This window comes from Bos taurus, chromosome 17, assembly GCF_002263795.3.
Source record: "Bos taurus isolate L1 Dominette 01449 registration number 42190680 breed Hereford chromosome 17, ARS-UCD2.0, whole genome shotgun sequence".
Lineage (NCBI taxonomy): Eukaryota > Metazoa > Chordata > Mammalia > Artiodactyla > Bovidae > Bos > Bos taurus.
This window is the reverse complement of record NC_037344.1, coordinates 44,386,237-44,411,923: the sequence shown is the minus strand read 5'-3', so window position 1 is coordinate 44,411,923 and position 25,687 is coordinate 44,386,237. Positions and strand designations below refer to the sequence as shown.

At 48.7% G+C, this 25,687-nt stretch overlaps 1 protein-coding gene across 2 annotated transcripts; it reads right to left on the bottom strand.

The window, feature by feature from the left end:
* Positions 1 to 458: 458 nt before the first annotated feature.
* On the bottom strand, positions 459 to 25,428 carry CHFR (checkpoint with forkhead and ring finger domains). 2 transcript variants are annotated; one of them, XM_005217679.5, is made up of 17 exons: positions 25,353 to 25,428; positions 25,055 to 25,198; positions 20,591 to 20,690; positions 17,621 to 17,730; positions 16,688 to 16,747; positions 16,323 to 16,541; positions 15,767 to 15,934; positions 13,126 to 13,282; positions 11,925 to 12,242; positions 9,976 to 10,118; positions 8,840 to 8,956; positions 8,242 to 8,325; positions 7,394 to 7,464; positions 5,974 to 6,061; positions 3,438 to 3,545; positions 2,931 to 3,003; positions 459 to 1,523 (listed from the first exon to the last, which is right to left on the bottom strand). In XM_005217679.5, the coding sequence occupies exons 2-17, from the start codon at positions 25,185 to 25,187 to the stop codon at positions 1,481 to 1,483; spliced, it is 1,992 nt and encodes a 663-aa protein (XP_005217736.2). In that variant the 5' UTR covers positions 25,188 to 25,198; positions 25,353 to 25,428; the 3' UTR covers positions 459 to 1,480. The 2 variants fall into 2 exon arrangements, with proteins under 2 accessions (XP_005217736.2, NP_001192403.2); NM_001205474.3 differs by lacking the exon at positions 25,353 to 25,428 and having other exon boundaries at positions 460 to 1,523; positions 25,055 to 25,187.
* Between the last annotated feature and the right edge of the window lie 259 nt (positions 25,429 to 25,687).

Below are 25,687 nucleotides of genomic sequence, written 5' to 3'. Positions count from 1 at the left end.
TCACCTACAGATCCAGTGTAGTCCAGGGAAGGCTGCATGTTTAGGCCTCAGCCAAAAAAGCTGCTACATCTGCTAAGGGTCCTGCATCTGTGTTCTTACTTTGGGAGAAGAGGTCGGGGTCTGAAGTGAAGGGGTTGATGTACCAAGGTCCTAAGCTTGGAGGGCAGCCTCGTGCCTGCATGAGCTGAGCCAGAGCTTAGACACAAAGCTGTGGCTTTAACCAGGGACCAGTAGGCTAAGGCTTGGACTGATGGATCCCAGGGAAGCCATACCTTTTCCCAATTGTTCAGACCCAGCCCCACCCCTAGGTCACCCACACCTGCAGGGCTGGCGAAGCTAATGAGTGCAGCGGCCCCCCGCCCCCGACTGGGGACACACTCTGTTAGTTAAGCAGGTAACCAGTGACCTCCGCAGGCGGTCCTACCAAAGGAACGTATCACAATCAACACGGACGAAGGTGCCGGGGAGAGAAACAGACACAGCGTGTTTATTAGAATGCGGGAAGGAGGCCTTCTTCCCCAGAGCACTGCTTCTCAGAGTCTGTATCAAGAGCAAGACAAAGTTGAAAATCGTATTCCTGAGAAGAAGCAAAAAAGGTACAATTTTGCAAACAAACGGGTGGCTTTAACAAATGATAAAAAAATTTTTTTTTAAACAACAAAATTTCAAGTATTATTCCAGATGACACGGCAAACCCAACGCAGGAGGAAAGGCTAAGGACTCGCAGAACCTATTGGCAGGAAGGGGCTGCTCCAGGCGGGCTGGGGCATCACCAGGGACAACCTGCAGCCTGGCCCCAGGCCACCCCAGCCCCGAGGCTGGGAGGAGTGATGAGGGCGGATAGCTCGGTGGGCTGCAGCTGTGCTGAGGAGGAGCCCCATGTGTTAGTGACCCAAACATGCCCTTGGTGCTGGGGAGTCCTGGATGTCTGAGGATTTTTTTTCATAAACAGGAACATATGCTTATTCTTTCAAATATCAGTGTCTCCAATTTTAGTCAATTTGCAAATATAAATTATATCATTTGTGCTACAGTTTGTGATATTTAAATCTCATTAGGAGATGAGCACCGAAGCTATGAAAACACACACGTGAGCCGCTGTGCGTCCTGCGGCTGGAAAATTGTGCTCCCTTTCGTCATAGCACAGTGTTTCTGACAAACTCCCCTTCCTCTCCCAGGACACTCTTCTTGAACAGAGATGTCTGCTTTGACTGTGGTTGTGGGACAGATACACAGGGACGGCTGATGGCTCTTGTTCCGGCCCCAGGGCTCTGGGTGCCACAGGTGGGGGTTCTCGCCAAGAGGGTCTCACTCCACAAAAGAAAGGTCATACCAGAGTGCCCTATGCCGAGACCCCAGTCCCCACTGTGGGGGATGGGGGACTGTGAAATGCCCTTAAAATGTCTGTTTTCAGTATTTTCTGAGATGTGTGTCACTGACTGCCAACACTCCTGAGCCATCACGGTGCCTCCCTGGACGCTCAGTTCTTGAACCTCGTCTGTTCACAGATGTGATTGAATTTCCTGTGGGAAAAAACAGTCAAATCATACGAGAGGGCATCACAGATGCATTCAGTAAAGGAATTCTGTACTTGTACCCAAAGGAACTACAGGAGACAGTGATCCTGTGCTTGAGGTTTGCAAGAGCATGTTTCTCATACAGCAAAGACACTAACCCCAAACGCAACCTTCTTTGTTGCTGTTTAGTCTCTATGTCATGTCTGACTCCTTTGTGACCCCTCCTTTCTAAATGTAAAATATAAGTGGAACATTTGGGCAATTTCCAGAAACTCAGACCTGTGCCTCGTGAGCATCCCCAAGGTACTGTGGGTGACCTCCTCTCTGAGAAGACGAGGGTTCCTTTGCTGCCCCCCTTCCCCACATTTTAATTGAGACAGGTTAGCCTGTTACTAGTGAAATCTCTTTCTTAGAATAAAATTATCTCTTCCACATAGTTTATGCTCAAATACAAACCAAGATTTTTATTTTACAGAATCACTCCCTTAGGGGTGGCTGCCTTTACCTGAGTCCTCATGATGACTCCTTTAACCAATTTAATTTGAACCTCAAATGGCTGTTTGGGATCACAGTCACCGCAAACAGCATCAATCCATGAAACTGACTTATGCGATCACTTTCCTCATGGTTTCAAAGCAGAGGCCGATCTACTCCTATGGGCGACCGCGCGTGGTGACATGAATGTCAACATGAACAGCCTCTAAAGACCCCGTGGGAAACTCCCAGGGAGAGCTCTAGCCATTGCATCACCATAGGTAGATCCAGGTGCATGGCGACGTGCACACGGCTGTGACTTGGGAAATGGTTCTCAGGGACCACAACCAGGGATTCGCACAGCGCTCAGCCCTGCACGTGTAGGCTGGGGACATGGAGGTGGAGAAGGAGATGAATGTGTATGGGCAAACATTTCATGAAATGACATAACAGAAGAGCAGAATTTCTAAGTGATAATGACTTTTACGCGGGCTTCCCTTGTGGCTCAGATGGTAAAGCGTCTGCCTACAATGCGGGAGACCTGGGTTCGATCCCTGGGTCGGGAAGTTCCCCTGGAGAAGGAAATGGCAACCCATTCCAGTATTCTTGCCTGGAAAATCCCATTGACGGAGGAGCCTGGTAGGCTAAAGTCCATGGGGTCGCAAAGAGTTGGACATGACTGAGCGACTTCACTTAATCACTTCACTTAATGACTTTTTTATATACTACATGACTTTATAAAGCATGACAATTATTAATGAACTAGTATATTTTTAAGTAGAGAACCGACTACTTCATGAACATCCCTAAAAGCTTCAAAATCAACATGGCCAAAAGATTTAAAGAAAAGCAGCTCCTGTTAGGAAACCGCAGGTTTGTTTGCCTGTCTGCACTTGCTTCTCCAGCCCTGCCCAGCCCCCGCCCTGCCTGCACACTCACATTGCGTGGTGGGCCTTCACCTGAGTGCGGCAGTTGCGGCCCCAGTAGCAATCAGGACGGGACGTGACGGCCGCTGGGAAGAGAAAAAAATGAACACATGTCATGCACATGTCTACAGACTCGGCCTAGTGAATTTAAGCTGAGACCCAAAGAGACACTGCAGCTGAGACACACAACGCTTTGTTCCACTTCATAGCTCGCTTCCTTGTTCTCCAGGAAAGGAAAAAAATCTTTAATCGAAAATCCAGTTTAGAAATGAGATGACTCCAGTTGCCATCTTGTTTCAGGAACCCACCTCACCTGATCCAGAGCCTGTGCAGGCACCAGGCAAGGGGCGCTTAAGACAAGCATGGCCTTCGTGCCCCCACCTACCAGGCTGTGTCCCTGGCCCTGCTGTGAACTCAGAGTAAAGGCCCACACAGGGTGTTGAGCTATTGCAAAAGAGTGTGGGAGCCCACGCAAGCAGAACTGAACTGTGGGCCAGGAAGGGGCCAGGTGGTTCCTCACCTGGTAGCTCAGAAGCAGGAATGTTCTGCCGATACTGATAGGTGAGCTCGCGGAAGCTCCGCAGGCCACAGCAGTAGCACAGCACGGTGTTCCCGGTGATTCTGTAATCTGGAAGGAACACAGCCTCTTATAGGCACAGCTCGCCAGTGGGTAGCATCATGTTTCCAGCACAGGAGAACAGACGTGGCTTGCACGCTGCTGGGGAACTAATGCACTGATCCATAGACAGGGTCAGACAGAGGGCTGGACATTTGGAAAACAAGAGCAAAACCAACCTAGACACCAACTTATTTCCTTATAGCACAATCATTCCATCTAGATTAAAAATTTAAATATTTAGAACAATCTAAAAAAGTACTAAGAGGAATAATATTCTTCTCTTGAGCTATTTCTGTGACATGAAAACCAAATGGCACAAAGGAAGGGATTTATAAATGTGACTGCCTCTAGTTTACACATCACAATGGGAACACATATAACAAAGGAGAAATACTAATGAAATAGTAGAGGATGTGTTTTTAACACAAATGACAATGTGTTGCACCATTAACAAAGATGTCACACAAATAATCTCCCAAGTCCAAAAATGAACCAAGGAACACAGACAAGCATATATATGTCCCATATAAGAAAAAGATTTTCCATTTCATTTACCATCAAACATGGCAGATAAAATATCCCACCGTTTGCCTCTTTCATATTTACAAGACCTAGAGATCATGGCACCTGGTCCTGACACTTCATGGGAAATAGATGGGGAAACAGTGTCAGACTTTATTTTTTTGGGCTCCAAAATCACTGCAGATGGTGATTGCAGCATGAAATTAAAAGACGCTTACTCCTTGGAAGGAAAGTTATGACCAACTTAGATAGCATATAAAAAGCAGAGACATTACTTTGCCAACAAAGGTCCGTCTAGTCAAGGCTATGGTTTTTCCAGTGGTCATGTGTGAATGTGAGAGTTGGACTGTGAAGAAAGCTGAGCGCCGAAGAATTGATGCTTTTGAACTGTGGTGTTGGAGAAGACTCTTGAGAGTCCCTTGGACTGCAAGGAGATCCAACCAGTCCATCCTAAAGGAGATCAGTCCTGGGTGTTCTTTGGAAGGATTGATGCTAAAGATGAAACTCCAGTACTTCGGCTACCTCATGCAAAGAGTTGACTCATTGGAAAAGACTCTGATGCTGGGAGGGATTGGGGGCAGGAGGAGAAGGGGACGACAGAGGATGAGATGGCTGGATGGCATCACTGACTCGATGGACATGAGTCTGAGTGAACTGCGGGAGTTGGTGATGGACAGGGAGGCCTGGCGTGCTGCAATTCATGGGGTCACAAAGAGTCGGACACGACTGAGCGACTGAACTGAACTGAGAGGGCAAACATTCAGCTGACGGGCTTAGGGGATGCTGGCACTCAGGCCCCAGGACATGCCTCAACCATGCAAGCCAGTGACAGTAGTCCTGTTTATTATCCTAAGGGGATAACTGTGTTTTTTGGGGGAGGGGTGGCGCGGGGACGGGGAATGACTGTGAAACCTACAGGACTGCATGCTCGACAGCTTCAGTGGTGGTTCTAACAGTGAAAAGCTGGGAAGAACCTAAATATCCTTTAGTAACAAACTGGCTAAATGAACGATGGTATCAGAATGCTAAGTAATAACTAAAAAAAAATCAAGGCATAGACCTTTGTTGATGTAGGAAGAGTCCGAGATATACTGTTGGGTGAATAGGTTATTAAAAGCATGTCTGGCAGGATCTCGTTTATGAAAATGATACACACACATGGGTACATGCATTTAGAAGGTGGCTGTCAAAGTATTATGACTGGGTATATTTTAGGTGGTGGGATTTCCGATGATTTTCACTTTATTCTTCAGACTTTCTTGTACCACTTAACGTTTTCTTTGTGAACCACATCATTCTTATAAAAATAGCCATTAAAAAGCAAAAGAAGACCCAACCACATAGAACTGTCCCAACAGAGGAAACTCAAGATACTCACTATAATGTGTCTGTGAGACAAAATAACTTAGTACCTTTCAAGTCTTTTATAATAATTTATGTGTTAGGGAAAAAAAATCACTCACTGATTTTTCTGCACCCTCCATTAGTGACAAAAGTTCACACTTCACAAAGCACTAGGTGTCCCTGGGAGAGGGGGTAAGCCTTCGCTGAGTCACCTGATGCACTGAGGGACAGGCCAGCAAAGACCCTGACAACCAGCCCTAGAATGTCAAGGCTGACCAGTGGTGGGGCCAGCACCTCGCCAGCTGTGTTCCTTCCCTCCCTTGTGTGAGAAAAGATTCTGGAACACGTCATGTCGACTCAAACCCAACAAGAAAAAAGAAATCTCAAAGTATCAGGACCTTTCTGTCTGTCTCTGCCAGGGTAGGCAGAGGTTGCAGGAGTGAACATGGGAAAGCCAACAAGCAATGCTGCCAGTGTGTGGACAGGCAGGAGGGACCGCTTGACCAGAGGCAGAGGTGCCCCTGGAAAACACCACCATCAGTAGGGGGCAAGTAGGCACAACAAGGCTTACCAGACAGCAGGAATACTCCCCTCTGCAGAGCCCCGAGGCTCTCAGTCAACATGTTTTTCCAAGTCAAACCCCTGGTGGCCAGGTAATTCTGTAACAGGGAAATGGGCAAGAGAAGAAACATGAGCTTGGAGAAGGAAACACTTAAAAAAAAAAAAAAGGAAACACTAAAATGGCAAAGAGGGAGCTTCTCTGGTGGTCCAGTGACTGAGAGTTTGCCTTGCAATGTGGGCGGACACTGGTTTGATTCCTGGTCCGGGAAGGTCCTGCATGCTGCGTGGCAGCTGAGCCCATAGGGCCATAACTACGGAGCCCATGTGCTGCAACTCCTGAAGCCCCCACGCTCTACAGCCCGTGCTCTGCAACAAGAGACGCCACGGCAACAGGAAGCCCATGCAGTGCAACTAGAGAATAACCCCTAGTCTCTGCAACCAGAGAAAAGCCTGTGTAGCAATGAAGACCCAGCACAGCCAATAAATAAATATTAAAAAAAAAAAGAACATATAACAAATGGCAAAGAGGGCTGACATTTCATAAAAGGCCCTGGAAGGTGGGTAGAGCCGAAACACCTAAGTGTGGTGGGCACTTGCAGAGGGTGAGTGTTGCATAAAGTTAGGGGACCTGCTTCCAGGAGTTTAGCTGGGAGGCCTGGATGGCCTGTTGGAACAGGAGGCCTGGGGCAGACATGGTATCACACCCACACAGTGCAGCACAAAATTTTCGACCAAGGAGCTTCTTCTCAGTCTCAAAGGGCAGACTAGCTTTAGAACCTCAAGTGTAAGAGTTGGCATTCTCTGAAATTCTGCAAAGACACTCCTATAGCATAGGAGCAGTGAGACCTAATTGCAGCTTGATCGGCCACAGTATGGTGACAGGCCCACGACCACGTGACAAGGAAGCCAGGGTCTACATCTGGGTGGGCTCTGCCCTCAAGACGCATGGAGCTGCTTGGTTCTGTGTAAACCTACAAGAGCGTGCCTGTGAATACCTAGCTAGAGAGCAGTGAGGTAGAGGAGGTGCTGTTCAGATGAGAAGGGCCTTGCCCTGGGGGTGTCATACCACATATATTCGGGTGAAGGGAAGACCCCTGGCAAGCGACACATGTGCATGTTAAACCCTGAAGTTCTAAGAGCCAGCTGCCTCCTGAAATGCATGAAGAGGGCCAGTGGGCAGTCCTGGTTCCACCCAAGGGCCAGCCGCTCCCCTTGCCTGCCCCGGGCAGGCTGAGCAGGACCTGGAAACTGTGTAACACAATTACTGTGGCTTCTCAGTGTGAAGGGCAGGGAGGAATACCTATCTGGGGGGATACAGGGATAAACAGACATGCAGAGTCACAACATGCAGACACGCACAAACAGACATGCAAAGCCACAACACTGGACAGTCCTGGGAGGCCTCCCACTGGCCTCCACCTGGCCTGTACCTTCAGGACGTCCGACTCATAGTTGTTGTTGCTCAGCACCCCGTCCAGACACCGGTCACCCAGGTTGAGCTCTGTTGGGATGGAGGGAAGCAGCATTACCCATTTCATATGCACTTTATGAAAGCACTGGTCACCTGACAGGATAACCAAATTTCATTCATTATGGATTCTATGAAGAATGGAAAGTTATGTGACATTATGGTCATGGGCGTTGGGCAGGGGAAGGATGGGGGAGGTGACAGTTAAGGAGTTTGGGATGGACATGTACACACTGCTGTATTTAAATTGGATAACCAACAAGGACCTACAGTATAGCACAGGGAACTCTGCTTAATGTTACATGGCAGCCTGGATGAAAGAGGAGTTTGGGGGAGAAAGGATACATGTATAAGTATGGCTGAGTTCCTTTGCTGTTCACTTGAAACTATCACATTGTTTGTTAATCAGCTATATCCCATAATGAAATAGAAAGTTTAATTGAAAAAAAAAGTTGTGTGATGAAATATAATTTCAAACAGAGAAAAAGTAAAAGGCATTCCATTCCACTCCCCCCAGAAATGGTCCAGTCTGCACAGTCCCTGGTCTGGGGTTGTGAAGTCCAGACATGTGTTTTTAGTGGGGGTGGTCCTTGTGCATGACTCAGAGTTCCCCTGTTGTTGTTATTGCTGTCTTGGAGCCAACACTCACTGACACTTGCAAATCTATGCAGACCTCTAGGAAAAGGAGCTAATTCATGGCGACCAATGTGGCCTTTCCCTGCTCAGGCACACAGCCAGCCCACCACTGGCCTCAAGTACACCAAGTGAACAAGGAAAGGTGGTGGCAATTGGTGGTGGGGCCAGCATTACCGCAGAACGGGGCCAGGCAGCCGAGGCAGCCAGTCCGGGCACAGCCCCAGTATAGGTGGCAGAAGGGCTGCAGGCAGATGGCACCTGTGGACACAGAGCACACGTACCAGTCACGCCACATGGCGAGGAGGAAGTTCATGTAACCATTAAATAAGTGACAAGCTTGATTTTCACCATCATCTAGAAACTGTTAATGTGCCATACAGTTCAGCTGTTAGATTTTAAAATGACACCTTGGACAGGGTTCAATCCTTGCTTGGGGAATGGAGATCCAACGAACTATGCAGCCAACAGAAAAGAATAAAATGAGACACTGGAGAACTACTGGGTGACGTGTCAGATACAGATCTAGAAAGAGAGCCCCCTGTGTGTACGACAGGGGTAGGTTTCAACTGGTGACCAAAGACAGATTATCAAACACTCGTGCAGGGACACCTGATGACACAGGTGGAAACACAGAACTGTATGTTTTGCTCAAACCACACACAGAAGTCCATGACACTTTGAAAACCAGGCTGGAAGGACACATGGGAGTGGCTCTGAGGTGGGGAGGGGCCCCAGGCAGATGGTGTACACACACACCCACACCCTCACTCACACTGCTGGGGGGCGATGCGGGGGTCCCGCTCACGCTCCGCTCTCCGGTCCGGCATGGGCTGGAAGCAGCAGGTGCATATGGCGTGGCTTCCTTGAAGGGCGCACACGTAGTCCTGGGCTGTGGGACAGACAGGCTGCTCAGGCTGGTGCTGCCAGCACTGGAGCAGCAGCACGAGCGGCTCAGCCCACACCTGGAGGGGCAGCTACAAGATACGCATGAGGACACAGACCTACAAGAAAACCTGGGCAGATCTCAGGCCAATTTTGCTGACAGCCAAGTGACAGTCTACCACTCAAACTAAAAGGTGTAATAGACGGAAAAGTGACCGAAGCTATCTTTTGGTTCAGTAGTTGGAGCTAGATTTCAAAGGCCATTTGCAGGTTTTCTAGTAAGGACAGATCATAAAACAGTAAAGTGATTTCTCTAGTCTCTGCTGGCTAACTCTGCACCAAGAGCTGTGTCAATGTGGCCTGGCCCCTGGTCACTCACGTACCACGTGAGGCTCTGTGCACTTACCATGGTCACAACGGGGCCTTCCATGCACCACCCTGGTCATCCCCACACGTAGGGGCCTACAAGGACACCCCCAAGAGTCGTGGCACAGCACATACGGCAGACGGTTAAGAATGTGGCTCTGGGTCACAATTCTGAGGTCAGTGGCCTCTAGACAGGCTGAGGCTGACAGTGGCAAGGAGGCCAGGCCCTACAATGTAGGGCCACAAACCACAGTCCACATGTTCATTTTTCCTTTCTTAATGGCACCTAGGAACTCGCCCACTGAAATGGGCAGTGAACAGACAGTTCAGGGCGGCTCTGGTAACATCACATCCTGTTGCTGGAAAGAAGCCAGTCCCTCACTGGAGGAGCCCATGTGTGATGGTCACTTCATCTTTGGCAAGCATCCCGGGGCATGCTGACAGTCCCAAGGCAGTAGTGGGGAGGGTTGGGGAAGGGTAAGTGTCAGAATCAGGACTGTGTGTTCAAGAGCGGAGATCCACAAGTAAAGCTGATTATCTGGTTTCTTAGCTCAAAACAGGTCACGAAAAGCAACGAGCTATCTGAGCAGAGAAGAGCCAGCAGAAGCGCCACCCACACCCGGAGCGGTCAGGACAGCAAGGAGGGAGTGGCCATCTCACCTGCCATGACACTGGCGGACGTGGACGGTGCATCCCCGGGGACCTGCGGTGCCCCTGGCTCGCTGCCGGGCCCTGGGTAGGGAAGGGGCTGCCCCGCCTGCCTGCGGTACTCAGGGCACTGTCTGCACACGATGGACGGCTGGCTGCAAGGAAAGCACAGAGCTTGGGGGGATGAGATGACACCCGCTCTGGTTGGTGCGTGAGGCTGAGGCTAGTGACAACAGTCCCAGACCGAATGACAAGTCAAGACCCAGACCCCAGCTCATGGGCCTTGTCCCGCCTCCATGTCTCAGCTCTGCATCAGCCACTGGACCTGGTGTGTGTGAAGGGGAAGGACAGCTGCCCTCCAGCACCCCCTAGCCCCCTACACTCACCCTGCACAGCAGCAGTCGGCAGGCTCTGCTCCCTGCCACCTCCCAGCCCCCCTTTTCCCACACTTCTCCAGCGCTCTGTCCCTCAGACACTCCTGGGATCTGGAGACATCTCCTGCCTGCCCCTCGACCCCCTGAGGCATCCCCTGGAGTGGAGCCTTCCTGTCCCCACACTGGGCAGGATGCGCTCTTGCAGGTCTGACGCCACTCATGCACACCCGTCCCCTCATTAAAATCTGAAAATGCACAGGGCTGAATGCTGCTGTCCACAGCGCCTTTCAGCTGTATGCTCCTTAGCTGAGCCTTCAAACCTGCAGATGGTAAAACATAATCTGCAAGAAAGACATATGTGGACTCTCCTCTGGTCTCAGTCAGAGGATGCCTGCCTGAGCCTGCCACCCATGGGAAGGACAGGCAAGACATGACTAGAAAAGGAAGAAACGTTGAAAAGACACTCAGCCCTGTTTGGAAGAAAAAGATGTAAATGGGACTAAGTTACCTGCCTGTCCCAATACCCCGAGTGTCTCGGGGATCACTGCTGTCCCTCCACACACCCCAGGGAGTGCCGCCACCTGCACTCAACAGCGGGCATTTGTTGAGCACCAATCTTGAGCTCAACCAGACGTCAGAAGTACAGCAAGGTATCCTCTCACTGAGACTCCTGACATGAACATCCTACTTCTACATGCTTGTCTCCAAGAAATAACTGGATATGTGGACTAAACTGTAAACACAGAATGTGCACTGTGGTTTTGTCCCAGGTTTCAAAATATTACAAAAAATGTCTTAAGCAATAAAAAAAAAAATTAAGCATGTATGACTACACATGTGTATGAATGGATGAATATATAATTAAAACCTCACACAAAAGTGATTTTTGGTTTTCTTTTTGCTTGAACATTATGTGCTAAATTTTGTGAAAAGAGACAAACTGGGGGTGGGGGGTTTGTCTTTTTAAATATTATGGCCTCAATACAAAAATTCACACCCTGGACTTCTAAGTCAGGAGACATGAGCCAATAAAATAAGGTCTCCTAGGACTGCACCCTGTCTACCAGGTGGCTGTGGCTTTTTTGTAATAATACCCTGACAGATGGTAAGTACCTCAAGTGATACTCTAGGACGTATGTTCACTAGGTAAGCTGTGGAGAGTGAGTGTGCTTATGTGGTATTTGTATCAGCTGGTGAATCAAGGCACTTGATGAGGACTCAGCAAATAAAAAAGTATCATTTCCTGTGGCCAGTCTGTCACAATAATTAAGCCCAAGCATTATGCTACACACCCTAAACTTCTATAAGGCTGTATGTCAGTTATATCTTAATAAACTGGAAAACAATACAGATAAGCAACAAAAAAATAGAATAAATGTTCCACTGCATAACAAAAGAGAAAAAAGGCTATCACAGAAGGCAGGGCAGTGAGCAAGCCTCATCACGGTCACCTGAATGAGTGGCGTGCTTGGCACAAGGCAGGCAACACGGCTGCTGGGTTGCGCCTCAGCAGTGGCCTGGACCAGCAGGTCCTGGGAGGTGGTCAGACTCGGGCCGCCCACCCCGCTCCAGGCCCAAGGGGCTTACCTAACGTCCGAGGACTCACTGTCCACGTCCGACAGCTCCAGCAGGTCCTCAGAGCTGCCCTCCTCGTCGGAGAAGGCCCTCCTGACCTTGGGCTGCAGCATGTCCTGTGTGATCTTGTTCCTGGCGGCCATGCTGCGCAGATCCTCCTCGCTGCGCCTCTTGTCCGGGTGCTGCAGCAGGTACGCCTCCACCAGGTTGTTGAGGATGTGGTTTTTACAGATGCGCTCAACCGGACAGCGGCAGGTGGGGCACAGGGCAGACCGCTCCATCCAGCCCGAGTAGCAGGCAGCGCAGAAGGTGTGCATACAGGGCTGCAGGCTGAGGGCACGGATGGGCTTCAGAGGCCTGGGGGCACTCGTGGGTGGAGCGTCTCCCCAGCAAGTGCAGCAGCCCCTTGGATGCAGGGCTCCAGGGGCATGGCTGGCCTGGGGCGTGAGGATCAAGGACCCAGGGTCATGCTGCCTCTTTCCTTGGAGGAGGAAATGGCCCTGCTCAGACTGAGGTTCGGGTACAAAACAGAAAAATGAGCCAACTGCCCATCCCCAGCCCCTATGCTCTTTTGCCTCAGCAGGGCCTTGAGCCTGTGCTTCCTGGGCATTCCACCCACACCATGCGTGAGGTTAGCTGCTGGCGGGGTCTGCATCCTCAGCTAATGCCGGGGGAAGCCACCTGCCTTCCAAAACCCACCAGAGAAACAGTCCCTGTGCAAAAACATGGCACCCACCTCAACTGCTCTAACTCTGTGCCTGTCAACTACAAGAAAGTAGGAAAAAAAAAAAAAAAGAAACTAGAGGTCACATGGCACCCTAGGGAGGGCCAGGGAGGAAGAGCAGAGACACTGGGAGTGGGTGGAAAGGACACGCATTTCAGCTGAACTTCAGACAGATTAATTCCAAGTTCCCACAGAGAAGCAACGAGAGTTCGTTCTAGGAGGCTCGCCCATGCTAACTGCTAAGCTTCCTTTGCCAGGAGACACCGAGCCCTCGGTGCAGCTCTCCTGCTCCGCCCGAGGCCAACCTGAGGTCAGAGCCACAGCACCTCAGTCTCTCGGGCTCCTCTGTAGCTTCAGTCACCAGCCTGGTTTCTGGCTTGTCGGCCATACAAGGAAAACGGCTATGGCACTTTCAGCGGGTGCAGCCTCTGACCTGACCCAAAGGCCCACCCTACCCTTGGCCTCCCACAGGACCCCATTTGGGCGCACCTCACACAGTCGTGCAGCAGGTCCTGGCAGATGATGCACGTGAGCGTCTCCTCCATCTTGTCTGGCTTCATGGCCTCGGCTCTGACGTCAAGGGCAGCGGGAGGGTCTCTGCCTGGGTCTGTGACCAGTATGGGCAGGTTAAGGTCTGGCTCCCCAACTGCAAGGGAAGGGACACATTCTGACCGTCATGACCATGGAGGCAACACATCTCTTGTATTCACAGATGTCTTAAACTGTGGACAGAAGACCTCTTCCTTTGTGTATTTCAAAGGGCATTTTTAAGAAGGTTCAAAATAAGTTTCCTAATCTGGTATATTTAAATATTGTTTTAGAACAGTTAATAGTATAAAAAGACACTCAGGATACGTAGGTACGAGAAAAGGCCAGTTGTCAAATAGCATTTGTGTATGAAGTCATTTTTGTTTAAATAAAAAAATGTGACTCATATGCATACAGGAAAGTGCTAGAAAATACAGACCATCAGATGTTACCAGGAGCACTGATGAACCTATTTGCAGGGCAGGAACAGAGACAGAGACCTAGAGAGACTTGTGGACACAGTTGGGGAAGCAGAGGTAGGGCAAATTGGGAGAGCAGCATCGACATATTTCACATACTATCATATATAAAATAAATAGCCAGTGGGAAGCTGCTGTGCAGCACAGGAAGCTCAGCTGGGTGCTTCTGTGGTGACCCAGATGGGTGGGATGGGGTGGGGGGTGGGTGAGAAGGAGGCTCAAGAAGGATGGCATATATGTATATGTATAGCCGATTCTTATTGCTGCACAGCAGAAACTAATATAATGCTGTAAAGCAACTATACTCCAATTAAAAAATAATTAAACTTAAAAATGTTACCAGGAGCTTAAAATCTCTTTTTTTTTTGGCTGACATGTTTAATTTTTCCATATCACAGATTAATTTTTACTTTTATTATTAGAGAAACATGATTTAAAAAGTCAAATATTTAAAAGAAAACAAAAGCAGCAGCCCTCTGCCCCAGCCTCTGCTCACCTTCACCATCTCCCCCTCCTCTGAGGAAAGGACTTTCTTGCTGCCTAACAATGTCTTTTAGCTGTTTCTTCTGGTCCCAGCCTCTGTGTTTCTGGATTGTCACACTACATTTACGCTGAAGATTTTAGGTATCTCCTGATATTCATTAAAACAGAGAAGGATTTTGCCCTTTGAGTAGCCTTCCCAATATTATTCTAACACAATTATTGGGTCAGTATATTGTAGGTATATTACTATGCTTAAATAGTCTGTTCAGTCAAACAGCATATTAGAATTTCCTTTCTTATATACTTTTTCATTTCTGATAATTAAAAATGGCTTCATTTTTATACTTGTTTATGTATCTGTTGCCAATTCATTCCACACCTTCCCAGGTCAATCAACTCATTTTCCACTCAATACACTAGACAATACAGTTTCTTTCTAAGGCCCATCTTCCTTCCCATCACACTGCTCCAATCCACGGGCAGCCCTCAGGTCTGCCTTACAGCTACTGTCTTACCAACTACATTTCCAAACATTTTTTACAGTCTTTTTAACTTTCGCTTTTAAAGCATAGATTTTTCTCTAAATTGTCTTTAATGTGAAGTTTCAAACTATCACTTAAAGATAACATACTCTTAAAAATTGGCTGTTGTATCAGGACAGAGTCATAACTCGAGAATATGGCTTCCAGGGGCTTCCCTGGTAGCTCAGTGGTAAAAAAAACCCGCCTGCTAATGCAGGATGGAGAAGGCGATGCCACCCCTCTCCAGTACTTTTGCCTGGAAAATCCCATGGATGGAGGAGCCCTGTAGGCTGCAGTCCATGGGGTTGCTCAGAGTTCGACACGACTGAGCGACTTCACTTTCACTTTTCACCTTCATGCATTGGAGAAGGAAATGGCAACCCACTCCAGTATTCTTGCCTGGAGAATCCCATGGATGGAGGAGCTCTGTAGGCTGCAGTCCATGGGGTCGCTAAGAGTCAGACATGACTGAGCGACTTCACTTTCACTTTTCACCTTCATGCACTGGAGAAGGAAATGGCAGCCCACTCCAGTATTCTTGCCTGGAGAATCCCAGGGACAGGGGAGCCTGGTGGGCTGCTGTCTATGGGGTCGCACAGAGTCAGACATGACTGAAGTGACTTAGCAGCAGCAGCAGCAGCAGCTAATGCAGGAGACATGGGTTTGATCCCTGATCTGGGAAGACCCCTCATACCACAACTAAACCCGTGCACCACAACTACTGAGCCCGTGCTCTGGAGCCTCAGAGCCACAACAATTGAAGCCTGCAAGCCCCAGAGCCCGAGCTCTGCAACGAGAAGCCACCACAGTGAGAAGCGCACACGTGTCACCAGAGAGTAGCCCTGTTTGCTGTAACTAGAGAAAAACTTGTGCAGCAATGAAGACCCAGCATAGCCAAAAAAAAAAAAAAGAATGCAGTTTGCAGACTGATAACATATCCTGGCAGTAAACACAGTTCAATCCCAATGGTACAAACAGTAAAGAAAGGGCCCAGGCTGCCATCTGCTGTCAGCCTAAGACAGCATCCTCAGGCTTTGGCAGACGGTGGGGCCCCAACAGGTACAGGTTGGATGGTTCCTGCTGGGGCCCTGAGGTTACATGAAACCTTGAGATTCTGACCTGCTTTTACTCTCTTCTTAACAGGCTCCAAATCCTCCTGATCCTGGGGTTCCGACAGAGAAAAGGAAGCCCCCTCTCTGTCTGGGAGAGTTAAAGGGAAGCTGGAGATTTCATCACTTGTCACAGATGGACCACACCCCTTTGGAGAGATGTCTGTACCTCTGGAGCCTGTGAGAGGGACAAACAACAAAGTCTGATTCACCCACCTCAGAAGAAGAGACAGCAGATCGAAGTGTCACTAATTCAAACTAGGCACAGGGGACGCAAGATGCCGTTAAAAAACCCAGAAAACTGGAAGCGTTCATTCTATGTGATTTTTACAGTATATGAATTATATAACCTGTAAAAAATACCACACTGCTATAGTCCCCCTATCCCCAGGCTTTCTCTTGAGGATGGAACAAGACAGCAACTGCTACAGAAACCTTACTACTGACAGCCTGATGCCTGACGCCACCACTGAACTCCTCAGTGCTTGTCTGTCCCCGTAACAACACAGGGCAGGAAGAGTGAATAGAAAGCACTGTAGCTACCGCCCCGAGACCCCCATTCTCACTGGAGCTGGAGGGAGGCCCTCGGCCTGCGGAGGTGGGCTCCATGGAAGAGGTAGAGGCCGTGGGGAAGAGGTCCGATGTGGACGTCGATGGCTGTGGTTCCTCAAAGCACACCTGAGTGGCGGGCGACGACAGCAGGACCTGGGGATCCTGAGGATCGTCACCTCGCCCTGCACCTGAGGTATCTTTGGTCACGTGGAACACATTTTCTTTATTAGCTTCTGTGAACACAGAAGGAGCAGGAGGAAAATACAGTCAGGGCACAGATGGGCACCACCGCCTCAGGCAAGCTATTCCTGTTGACGGAGACAGTCAACACACAGACCCACTTTACACACACCCACTCCTCTTGGAAAATCCCACTTACCAAAGGAGTCTTGTGTTACACCTTGCTTTTCATTTAGAGATTCGTAGAGGTATGCCACGTCTGAAAGGAATTAACCAAATCAGAGCACTGTCAGTCACGTGCCAGGTGGGAACTCACATTTCTCTTCTGTTCCCTCCCATTACCTCACAGCCACTTTGTCCTTGTCGACTATTTTGACGTATCAGCTAGTAACCACAGCTGCCAGTTTAAGGGAATTTAAAGCAAGTAATCCAAAACAACTGAACCAAAGCCAAAATAAATAAGCCTCAGGAATCTCATCTGGCATGAAGAGGCTGACTAAGGGAAGCAGAGCAACAAGGAGGGAGGAGTCTATGCCTCGCGTATTTCAAACCACCAGAAGCGGACACGAGATCCTTCTGTGTGGCCAGGGGTGGCTTTGACTATGCTGAGGACAACCTAGGGAACACCCGCCCCCTTCTTCCTATTTTGGGGGCACCATTTGAAGGACTCCCCTAATTCTGTCCTGCATCATTCTTCTTCCACAAACACAAACGTGGATGCTCAGATTGGGACAAGCTCCAGTGGAATCCTGTCTGACCTCTGCTGTCCACTGTCAAATGTCCCAGAGCAGAGCCATCTGTGGCCTCCAGCCCCCATTCTAAGTCTTGTTCAGCTTATCCCTCCCCATTCACTCACTTCTCCTTGGCTACCATTTTGAGACCCGTGGCTCATGACCACGGTGGCATTTCTGAAGAATGGCTGGGGCTCAGACTGCGAGGCCAACATTCCCATTCTTCAACAGACACTACCCACACCAAGAATCTACATAAACACAAAACGGATGCAGGTAAGCTAACATTCCTTCAGGAAATACTGGCTTCAATAAGCCTCTTCCCACAATGCTTTCCAGCGGTTTCAGGGCCCCCTGCCACACCTCACCTGTGGGTCCAGCCCAGAAAACCCCTGTCTTACTGTGTTCTGGCTCATTCTTCCTGTACACCAAGTAGATGACATCCCCAGTCTGTAAAGGGCAAGTTTGCTTCTTAACAACCTTCAGCTTGTTAATGACAGTTCCATTGGCACTGTAGGGGCAACAAAATGGAATTTATCTTACTTAAAATAACTTGGAGTTAAAAGCTCCTTTTCTACAATCAGTAGAAAAGCAGTTCAATTTTTTTTTTTTTTAATTTAAAAAAGTTTTTGGCAGAGGCACACAGAACATGGGATCTCATTCCCCAACCAGGGACTGAACTGACATCCCCGGCACTGGAAGTGTGAAGTCTTAATCACTGGACTAACAGAGAAGCCCCTATCACCTTGAAAATGATAAATACTCATAGGAATGATATAAACATTTGTGCCACCTCACAATTCTCTTAAGGAAATCCTTGCCTGTTGTGCTGTCACTCACAGCCAAATGATGTTGTCAAGTGTTTGAACATCTTCATTGTTCCAAACTCATGTTCTCCTCCTGGTGAAGCCCTGGAATCCACCAGCAGCATGTGCTTTGACTTCCAGCTTTTCTTCTGCACCAGACTCTGTCCACAGACCTACCCCTCCCTCCAGCAGCCTTAGCCCCTCTCAGTTCATTCGTCACATGAGCACCAACGGCCCCCATGAGACAAGCTCTGCGTGCTAAGTTGCTTCAGTTGCGTCTGACTCTGTACAACCCCGTGGACTGAAGCCTCCCAGGCTCCTCTGTCCATGGGATTTCCCAGGCAAGAATACTGGAGTTGCCATGCCTTCCTCCAGGGGATCTTCATGACCCAGGGATCACTCACATCTCTTACGTCTCTTGCATTGGCAGGCAGGTTCTTTACCACTAGTGCCACCTAGGAAGCCCTGAGACAGACTCTGGGCAGAAGCAAATCAACACACAACTACCGATGACAGGAAGACAGTGTGATTCCTGTGCTTGGGATGCCACTCCAGTTAATCAGGGACCAGTCAATCAGGTGCTTAAACCCCTTAGTGACTCCTTACTGTTCTCAGTCTAAAGTCTGGTCTCTCCAGCGTGGACATCGGGGTCTTCCTGCTGGCGCTTCTGGACCTCTGCAGTTGCTGTTCCTTCTGCATGGAACACCCCTGCCCCTCCAGCCACCTCGGCCAAGGGAGGCAGTGGCTTCTGGAAGCTGGGACAGAAGACAGCTGCTTCTCCTCTAGAGCCTCCAGAAAGAGCTGATGCCAATGAGACCTGAGTTGGACTTTGGGCCCCCTTTTGGCCTTCCCTGGTGGTCTAGTGGTTGAGAGTCCGCCTGCGAATGCAGGGGACACAGGCTGTATCCCTGGTCTGGGAAGATTCTGCATGCCATGGGGCAACTAAGCCTGTGCACCACAGCTGCTGAGCCTGGTCTCTAGAGTCTGTGTGCTGCAACTATAGAAGTGCAGAAGCCCCATGCTCCACAACAAAAGAAGCCACTGCAATGAGAAGGCCATGCACAGTAAGGAAGAGTAGCCCGCGCTTGCCACAACTAGAGGAAGCCTGGTACAGCAACGAAGACCCAGCAGAGCCTAAAATAAGCGAATAAATATTAAAAAAGAAAATCAGGGACCACACTGCTGGATGGGAGGGCAGCGGATACTACTGGGAGAGACAGAAGCCTGAGTCAGATGGGACAGGAGGCGCCTCCCTGAGGAGGTCCTCCTGAGTGGACAGAGACTAGACTGCAACCAAGGGGAGGAGCGCACCTGAGCAACCTCCTCCCCCTTAGCCAATTTTGGGCACTTGGTCTGCCCTGGCCCTAACTCCTTGGCTGCACTCTTACGACTCCCAGTGAGGAAGAGGCTCTAGCCTGGCCTCTGAGCAGGCTTCCACTACTCTAGATTTCTGTATAGGGCCAGACAGTAAATAGTGCAGGCGGTGTTGTCATACCATCTCTTGTTTCGAGTCCTCAGCAGCTGGCAGCAGGTCCCTGGAAGGCTGGGCTGCCTTCCCAGTAAAAGCCCACTTACAGAGACCAGCAAAGCTGTCTCACACAGCCGCGGCTCTGCTGCCAGGCTCAAGATCCATCCTCAAGCTCTTTCTAACCCAAAAGTCTGATTTCACTTTTCTGCTTAAAAAGTGAAAGTGAAGTCACTCAGTCGTGTCCGACTCTGCGACCCCATGGACTGTAGCCTACAGGCTCCTCCATCCATGGGATTTTCCAGGCAAGAATACTGGAGTGGGTTGCCATTTCCTTCTCCAAGGGGTGCTTAAACCCTTAGTGACTCCTTACTGTTCTCAGACTAAAGTCCGATCTCTCTAGTGTGGACATCAGGGTCTTCCTGCTGGCACTCTGGACCTCTGCAGCTGCTGTTTCTTCTGCGTGGAACACCCCTGCCCCTCCAGCCACCTCGGCCAAGGGAGGCAGTGGCTTCTGGAAGCTGGGACAGAAGACAGCTGATTCTCCTCTAGAGCCTCCAGAAAGAGCTGACACCAATGAGACCTGAGTTGGACTTTGGGCCCCCAGGCCTATAATATCCCAGATTGCTGTTGTTTTCAGCCACTGAGCCTTTGGTTATTACAACAACAGTATAATAGTATAATCCTATTAATACAAAATAAATATGTATATATTTTTAGTGGGTGAGTGCAATTTGGAAAGCTTTTCACTTTCACACACTACTTATGTGGTGTAATAGTAAAAAAGAAAGGCAAACTTCTTGATTTGGGGAAGCCTAACTTGCATATGTTTGTAAAAGCCCAAAATGTATCACTGCCTTTTAAGTCTTACTTCTGAGACATTTTTGCTTTAATCTGAAAACATTCAAGAATTGTCACTAGCACCAGTGTCACTAAGTAGCCCATCCTAGAAGCCCGAAAATATATCTCCCAATACCCAGAGACCCTAGCAGACTTCTGAGCTATAGAAAGTGGGCCTTTGTCTCTTCTCTGCAATCACTGGCTAAAGTCGGCTTCCTGAAGCTATGAGGAAACAGGAACGAAGTTCAGAAAGAGCTTACCTGGTATCTTCCAGTGATACCTGACCCGATTTTTCATCCACTGTAATTTTACAGTGATCTCCAGAGACCAATTTATTGCCAGGGAATGAAAGGTCACAACCTAAAACAGAGAGGAGGGTGTGCAGAGAAGGGGAATACAACTGTGGGTACTGGGCACAACACTATGCTTTGTTTAATGATATCATACGACCAGAAGTCAAGACCCACTAAGTCAAGACCCAAAAAGCATTTAAGTGTTAATCCAAAAGGAAAAGGGACTATGTTTTGAACCTTTCTGCTTCCTCACTACCCAGAGGATATACCCCATCAACACCTCTAGCGATACATCAACTGCTTCATGGTGACATTTTACAATATGCACATGTATGCAGACAACCTGGTAAGTATTATAGAACTTTGAGAAAAACCTAAGGGGCTTATTAAATATCTTCAGTATCGTAGTCCTGAATTTCTTCTGTGTAATCTAAGGTTTCATAAATGGTCACAAAATTGAAGCAATGACAGATTCACAAAAATATGACTGAGTTATCACAGGCACACGTACACGTTTAAGAAAATCTAAAACAAAACAGAGATGTATCTATAGCTGAATACAATCATTGTATTCTCATTAAATCCAAGGGGGAAATCCTCAAATACTTTGTTCTCTCCTAAAATCAAAAGAATAAACGCTTTCAGGAGTGTTTTAATACCAAGTCACTAATCTGCCTATGATAGGTTTGCACCGTAGCTACTAAGGTTTATAGTAGCTTTATTTTATTGTTTTGGGGGCCATGCCCTGCGACTTGTAGGATTTTAGTTCCTCAACCAGGGATTGAGTCTGCACCTTTGGCAGTGAAAGCACACAGTCCTAACCACTGGACAGCTAGGGAATTCCCTACAGTAGCTTTATTTTTAATAACCAAACGTGGGAAGCAGTACAGTACAAGTACCCATCAACTGGTGGCGAATTAATACACACACTGCAGAACACCACCCAGCAACAACAAGGAACACAACTTGATACACATAACTGCCAAGGGTGAACCTCAAAAGCACCAGCCAAGAGAAAGAAGCCGGACCCAAAGACAGTGCTGCGATAATGTGTGATTTCCCTTAGATGGCTTTAGACGGTGTTCTGGAAAAGGCAGAACTACAGGGAGAGAAATCATATAGGTGAGTGTCAGGATTTAAGGTTGAAAGGGCAGGGACAGACTCCAAAAGACCAGGAACTTTCTGAGGTGATAGAAATGTTCTGTATCTTGATGGTAGTGGTGCCTCCATTTCTCAAAACTCATTGAACACCTAAAAGGGGCAAATTTTACTAAGTGTGAACTATGCTTCCATAACCCTTAAACCTTATTTGCCCAAACACTCTACATTATGGGAAGTATTTTGTTACATTTATCTGAGGTGAATTTCACCTGTGCTCAAGACTGTCCCATTACACTGAACAAAACCACCAGGATGGTCTCACAGCCCCAGAGCCAGGCTGGTCACTGTGGCACCGGAGTGGGGCTTTAATAGGCTTCTCCACGCCAGAACATCAGCATTCCAATTGAGAACTAGAATATTGTGTGCTTGTCTTTCAGTTCATTAATCTCTCCATGGCTGGTATGCATTTCTGCCACTCTCCAAGAATGGGGAGCTCTTTGGGAAGGTGAGGACTCCCACTTGCCCCCAACACACATCAACTCAGCTCTCCCTTTTTCTCAAAATAATGCCTAGTACATAGCAGGTGTATAACAGTTTTAAAATAATCAAGTTCTATAACCTGTGTGCCCCCCAAAATTATACACTGAAACCCTATCCCCTAAAGTGACTGTATTTAGAGAGAGTGACTGTGGATGATAAAGTTAAATAAGATCATCAGTGTAGGGCCTTAATCGGAGAGGGTTGAAATACTTGTAAGAGGGAGACACCACAGGTCTCTTGGTCCAGTATGCGAGGACAGAAAGAGAAGGCAGCTCTCTGTGACCCAGGAAGAAGAGTTCTTATCAGGAAACAAATCAACTGACACCTTGATCTTGGACTTCCTAGAAATAAATTTCTGTTGTTTAAGCTTCCTGATCTGTGGTATTTTGTTATGGAGGCCTAAGCAGATTTTTAAACTCTACATTTTGCTGGAAAGGTTAATACATTCAAGGAAAGGACTTTCACTGAATCAGCTCAACTACATATTTACGTTCCTTGCTTTGTTGTTCAGTCACGTCCAACTCTTTGCAACTCCATGGACTGCAGCACACCAGGCTGCCTTGTCCCTCTTTATCTCCTGGAGTTTGCCCAAGTTCATGTCCATTGAATCAGTGATGCTATCCAACTACCTCATCCTCCGTTGCCCTCTTCTCCTTTTGCCTTCAATCTTTCCCATCATCAAGGTCTTTTCCAATGAGTCGACTGTTTGCATCAGGTGGCCAAAGTATTGGAGCTTACTTGTATTAACGTGTAAAGTGATACTATAGTGTTGTGTTATAATAACAATGGCTAACGTTAAGTGCTAACTCTTCGCTAGGCTTCTTTTAATCTTCACAGTGACCCTATTAAGTAGGTACAAAGGCATTGAAATGTAAATTTTTAACCCAAAGTAAGTTGTGCTGTGGTGGTGGTGCTGCTGCTTCTGCTGGTGTCATGGTGGCCCTGGAGGTGGCGGTCTCCAGGGCTTCTGCTCTTCATCAAACATCCATTTACATGAATTAACACATCTTGAAAAGTTTCTAATAATCCATAAATATTTTTAAAGTTGTAAAAAAATAATAACTTGATCCTGGGGTTTAAGACTGTCTCCCAAAAGACCCCAACAGAAAAACAGGTACAGGTACATCGTACTGGGTAAAATGAAGCCGAAAAATACTTGCTTTTAAATAGTAATCTTTTCTCATTCTCTCTTGTTTAAAGTATAAAGTCAGAATAACAATGTATTATTTTCATTTTAAAAAATATTTATTTATTTGGTTGCATCTGGTCTAAGTTGCATCATGTGAACTTAATTGGGGCATGTGGGATCTAGTTCCCTGACCAGGGATGGAACTCCAGTTCCCCTGCATTGGAGGTGCGGAGTCTCAGACACTGCACCACCAAGGAATTCCCAGAGTCACAACTTATTAATTTGCATAAAACCAAAATATTTTGGTTGGCCTCATCAGTGCACTGCACTCTCAGTATAAAAGCTACAAGGGAGGTTAAATTATCAGAGGTCTAGAGGCAGTACACGACTGAGCAACTTCATTTCACTTTTCACTTTCACGCACTGCAGAAGGAAATGGCAACCCACTCCAGCGTTCTTGCCTGGAGAATCCCAGGGACGGGGGAGCCTGGTGGGCTGCCGTCTATGGGGTCGTACAGAGTCAGACATGACTGAAGTGACTTAGCAGCAGCAAAGGCAGTAAGCATGGAGGGTGAGGGCTCTTCCTCTCACTACTTGTGTGACTTTCTTCAAGTCCTTAGCTTCCCCTTTCATTAAATCAACAAATATTTGAGCAACTCTATTCTAAGAGCTGGGACTTGAGATCTTTTTAATGTAGTTGTTTACAGCTATAAATTTCCCTCTAAGCACTGCTTATCTGCATCCCCTAAGTTTTGGTACATTATAGTTTGGGGCTTCCCTGATAGCTCAGCTGGTAAAGAATCCTCCTGCAATGCGGGAGGTCTGGGTTCAAACCCTGGGTTGGGAAGATCCCCTGGAGAAGGGAAAGGCCACCCACTCCAGTATTCTGGCCTGGAGGTCCACGGACTATATAGTCCATGCGGAGAAGGAAATGGCAACCCACTCCAGTATTCTTGCCTGGAGAATCCTGGTGGGCTGCTTTCCATAAGGTGGCACAGAGTCGGACACAACTGAAGCGACTTAGCATGCATGCATGCATGCATATAGTCCATGGGGTCGCAAAGAGTTGGACATGACTGAGCGATTTTCACATATGATATTTTTACTTATGTCAAGATATTTTCTAATTTCCCTTTGGATTTCTTCTTAGACCCACTGCTTCTTTAAGAATGTTATTTAATTTCCACATATCTGTGGATTTTCCAGTGTTCCTTCTGCTTTGCTTTCTAATTTCATTTCTATTAAGGTTAGAGAAGATGCTTTCGGTAGTAATAAACTTGAGAAGATTGCATTCCCGGGGATAAATTATTGTAACTACTTCATAAAGTTGTGGTGAGGATTAAATAACCTGAATGAAGCACTCAGAAGTGACTGGGCAGACCGTTAAGTGAATACATGGCAGCTGTTATACGAAAGCCCATTCCACTGGAAAAACTGGACGGCAGAATGCGCCCCGCCCAGGGTCCTCCCATAGGCCGGTGGGCCCGGTCTCGCCCTGCTCCTATCATCAGGCTTCCGCCCTCAGCCCCCGGCTTCTGTCCTTCGGTCCCCGTCCCCCACCCCCATCCCGGGTCCCTGATCCCGGCCCCCGTGCCCTGACCCATCCCCAGGCTTGTCCCCCGCCGGTCCCACGTTTCCCATGCCCGCTCTCCGCCCCGCACCTCTTCTTCGCCCGATGGTCCACTCCCGTTTCCTCAGGAGGACGTGCGGCTCGCCCTCCTCGGCGCCCAGGCGAAGAAGCCTTCCCCACGGCTGCTGCTGGGGCGGCTGCTCGCCTTCCCCCGGCCGCTCCATCGGATTCACATCTGACGAGACCCGGAAACGTCGGGTGAGACCCGGACCGCAAGGGCAGAGGCTGCGGCCTGCCGCTCCTCCTCGGCGCCCGCGCCCCACCGCTGCGGCCCGCGCCGCGAGCCTCCCCAGCGTCCCGCCGGACGCCCGCGCCCGTCGCCAGCTTACCCCCCGCCCCGCGCCGAACCCGGAACCGGCCGCGCAGCCACCGCTGCTGTCAACAGACATCGCAGATCCCTCAGCTGATCCGCTGGGCGGGGCCCACAGCGTCCTTGCCCTGCGATTGGCGGGCGGTGGCAACCACTGAACGCGGCGGCTAGAGTGGAACCTGGGGGACGGGCATCGAGAGTGGACACGTGGAGGCTAGCGGAGCATGCGCAGAGGATAGGTTGCGGGCTTGGACGCCATCTTTGATGTTGGCCGGGACAACTTGGTGTTCCCGGATCTCGGAAGTAGCTGAGGTCAGCCACATGTTAAGTCCGCGCAAAGGGGTCAGAGTAACG

What these genes read in the sequence shown, in the direction of transcription:
- CHFR (XM_005217679.5), bottom strand. Translation starts at nt 25,187, where the DNA reads ATGGAGCGGCCGGGGGAAGGCGAGCAGCCGCCCCAGCAGCAGCCGTGG. An exon ending in GTCCGCCAGTGTCATGGCAG is followed by an intron (nt 8,957 to 9,975) that starts GTGAGATGGCCA and finishes TCTGTCCCACAG; the next exon opens with CCCAGGACTACGTGTGCGCC. An exon ending in GTGAAGGCCCACCACGCAAT is followed by an intron (nt 1,524 to 2,930) that starts GTGAGTGTGCAG and finishes TTTTTCCCACAG; the next exon opens with GAAATTCAATCACATCTGTG.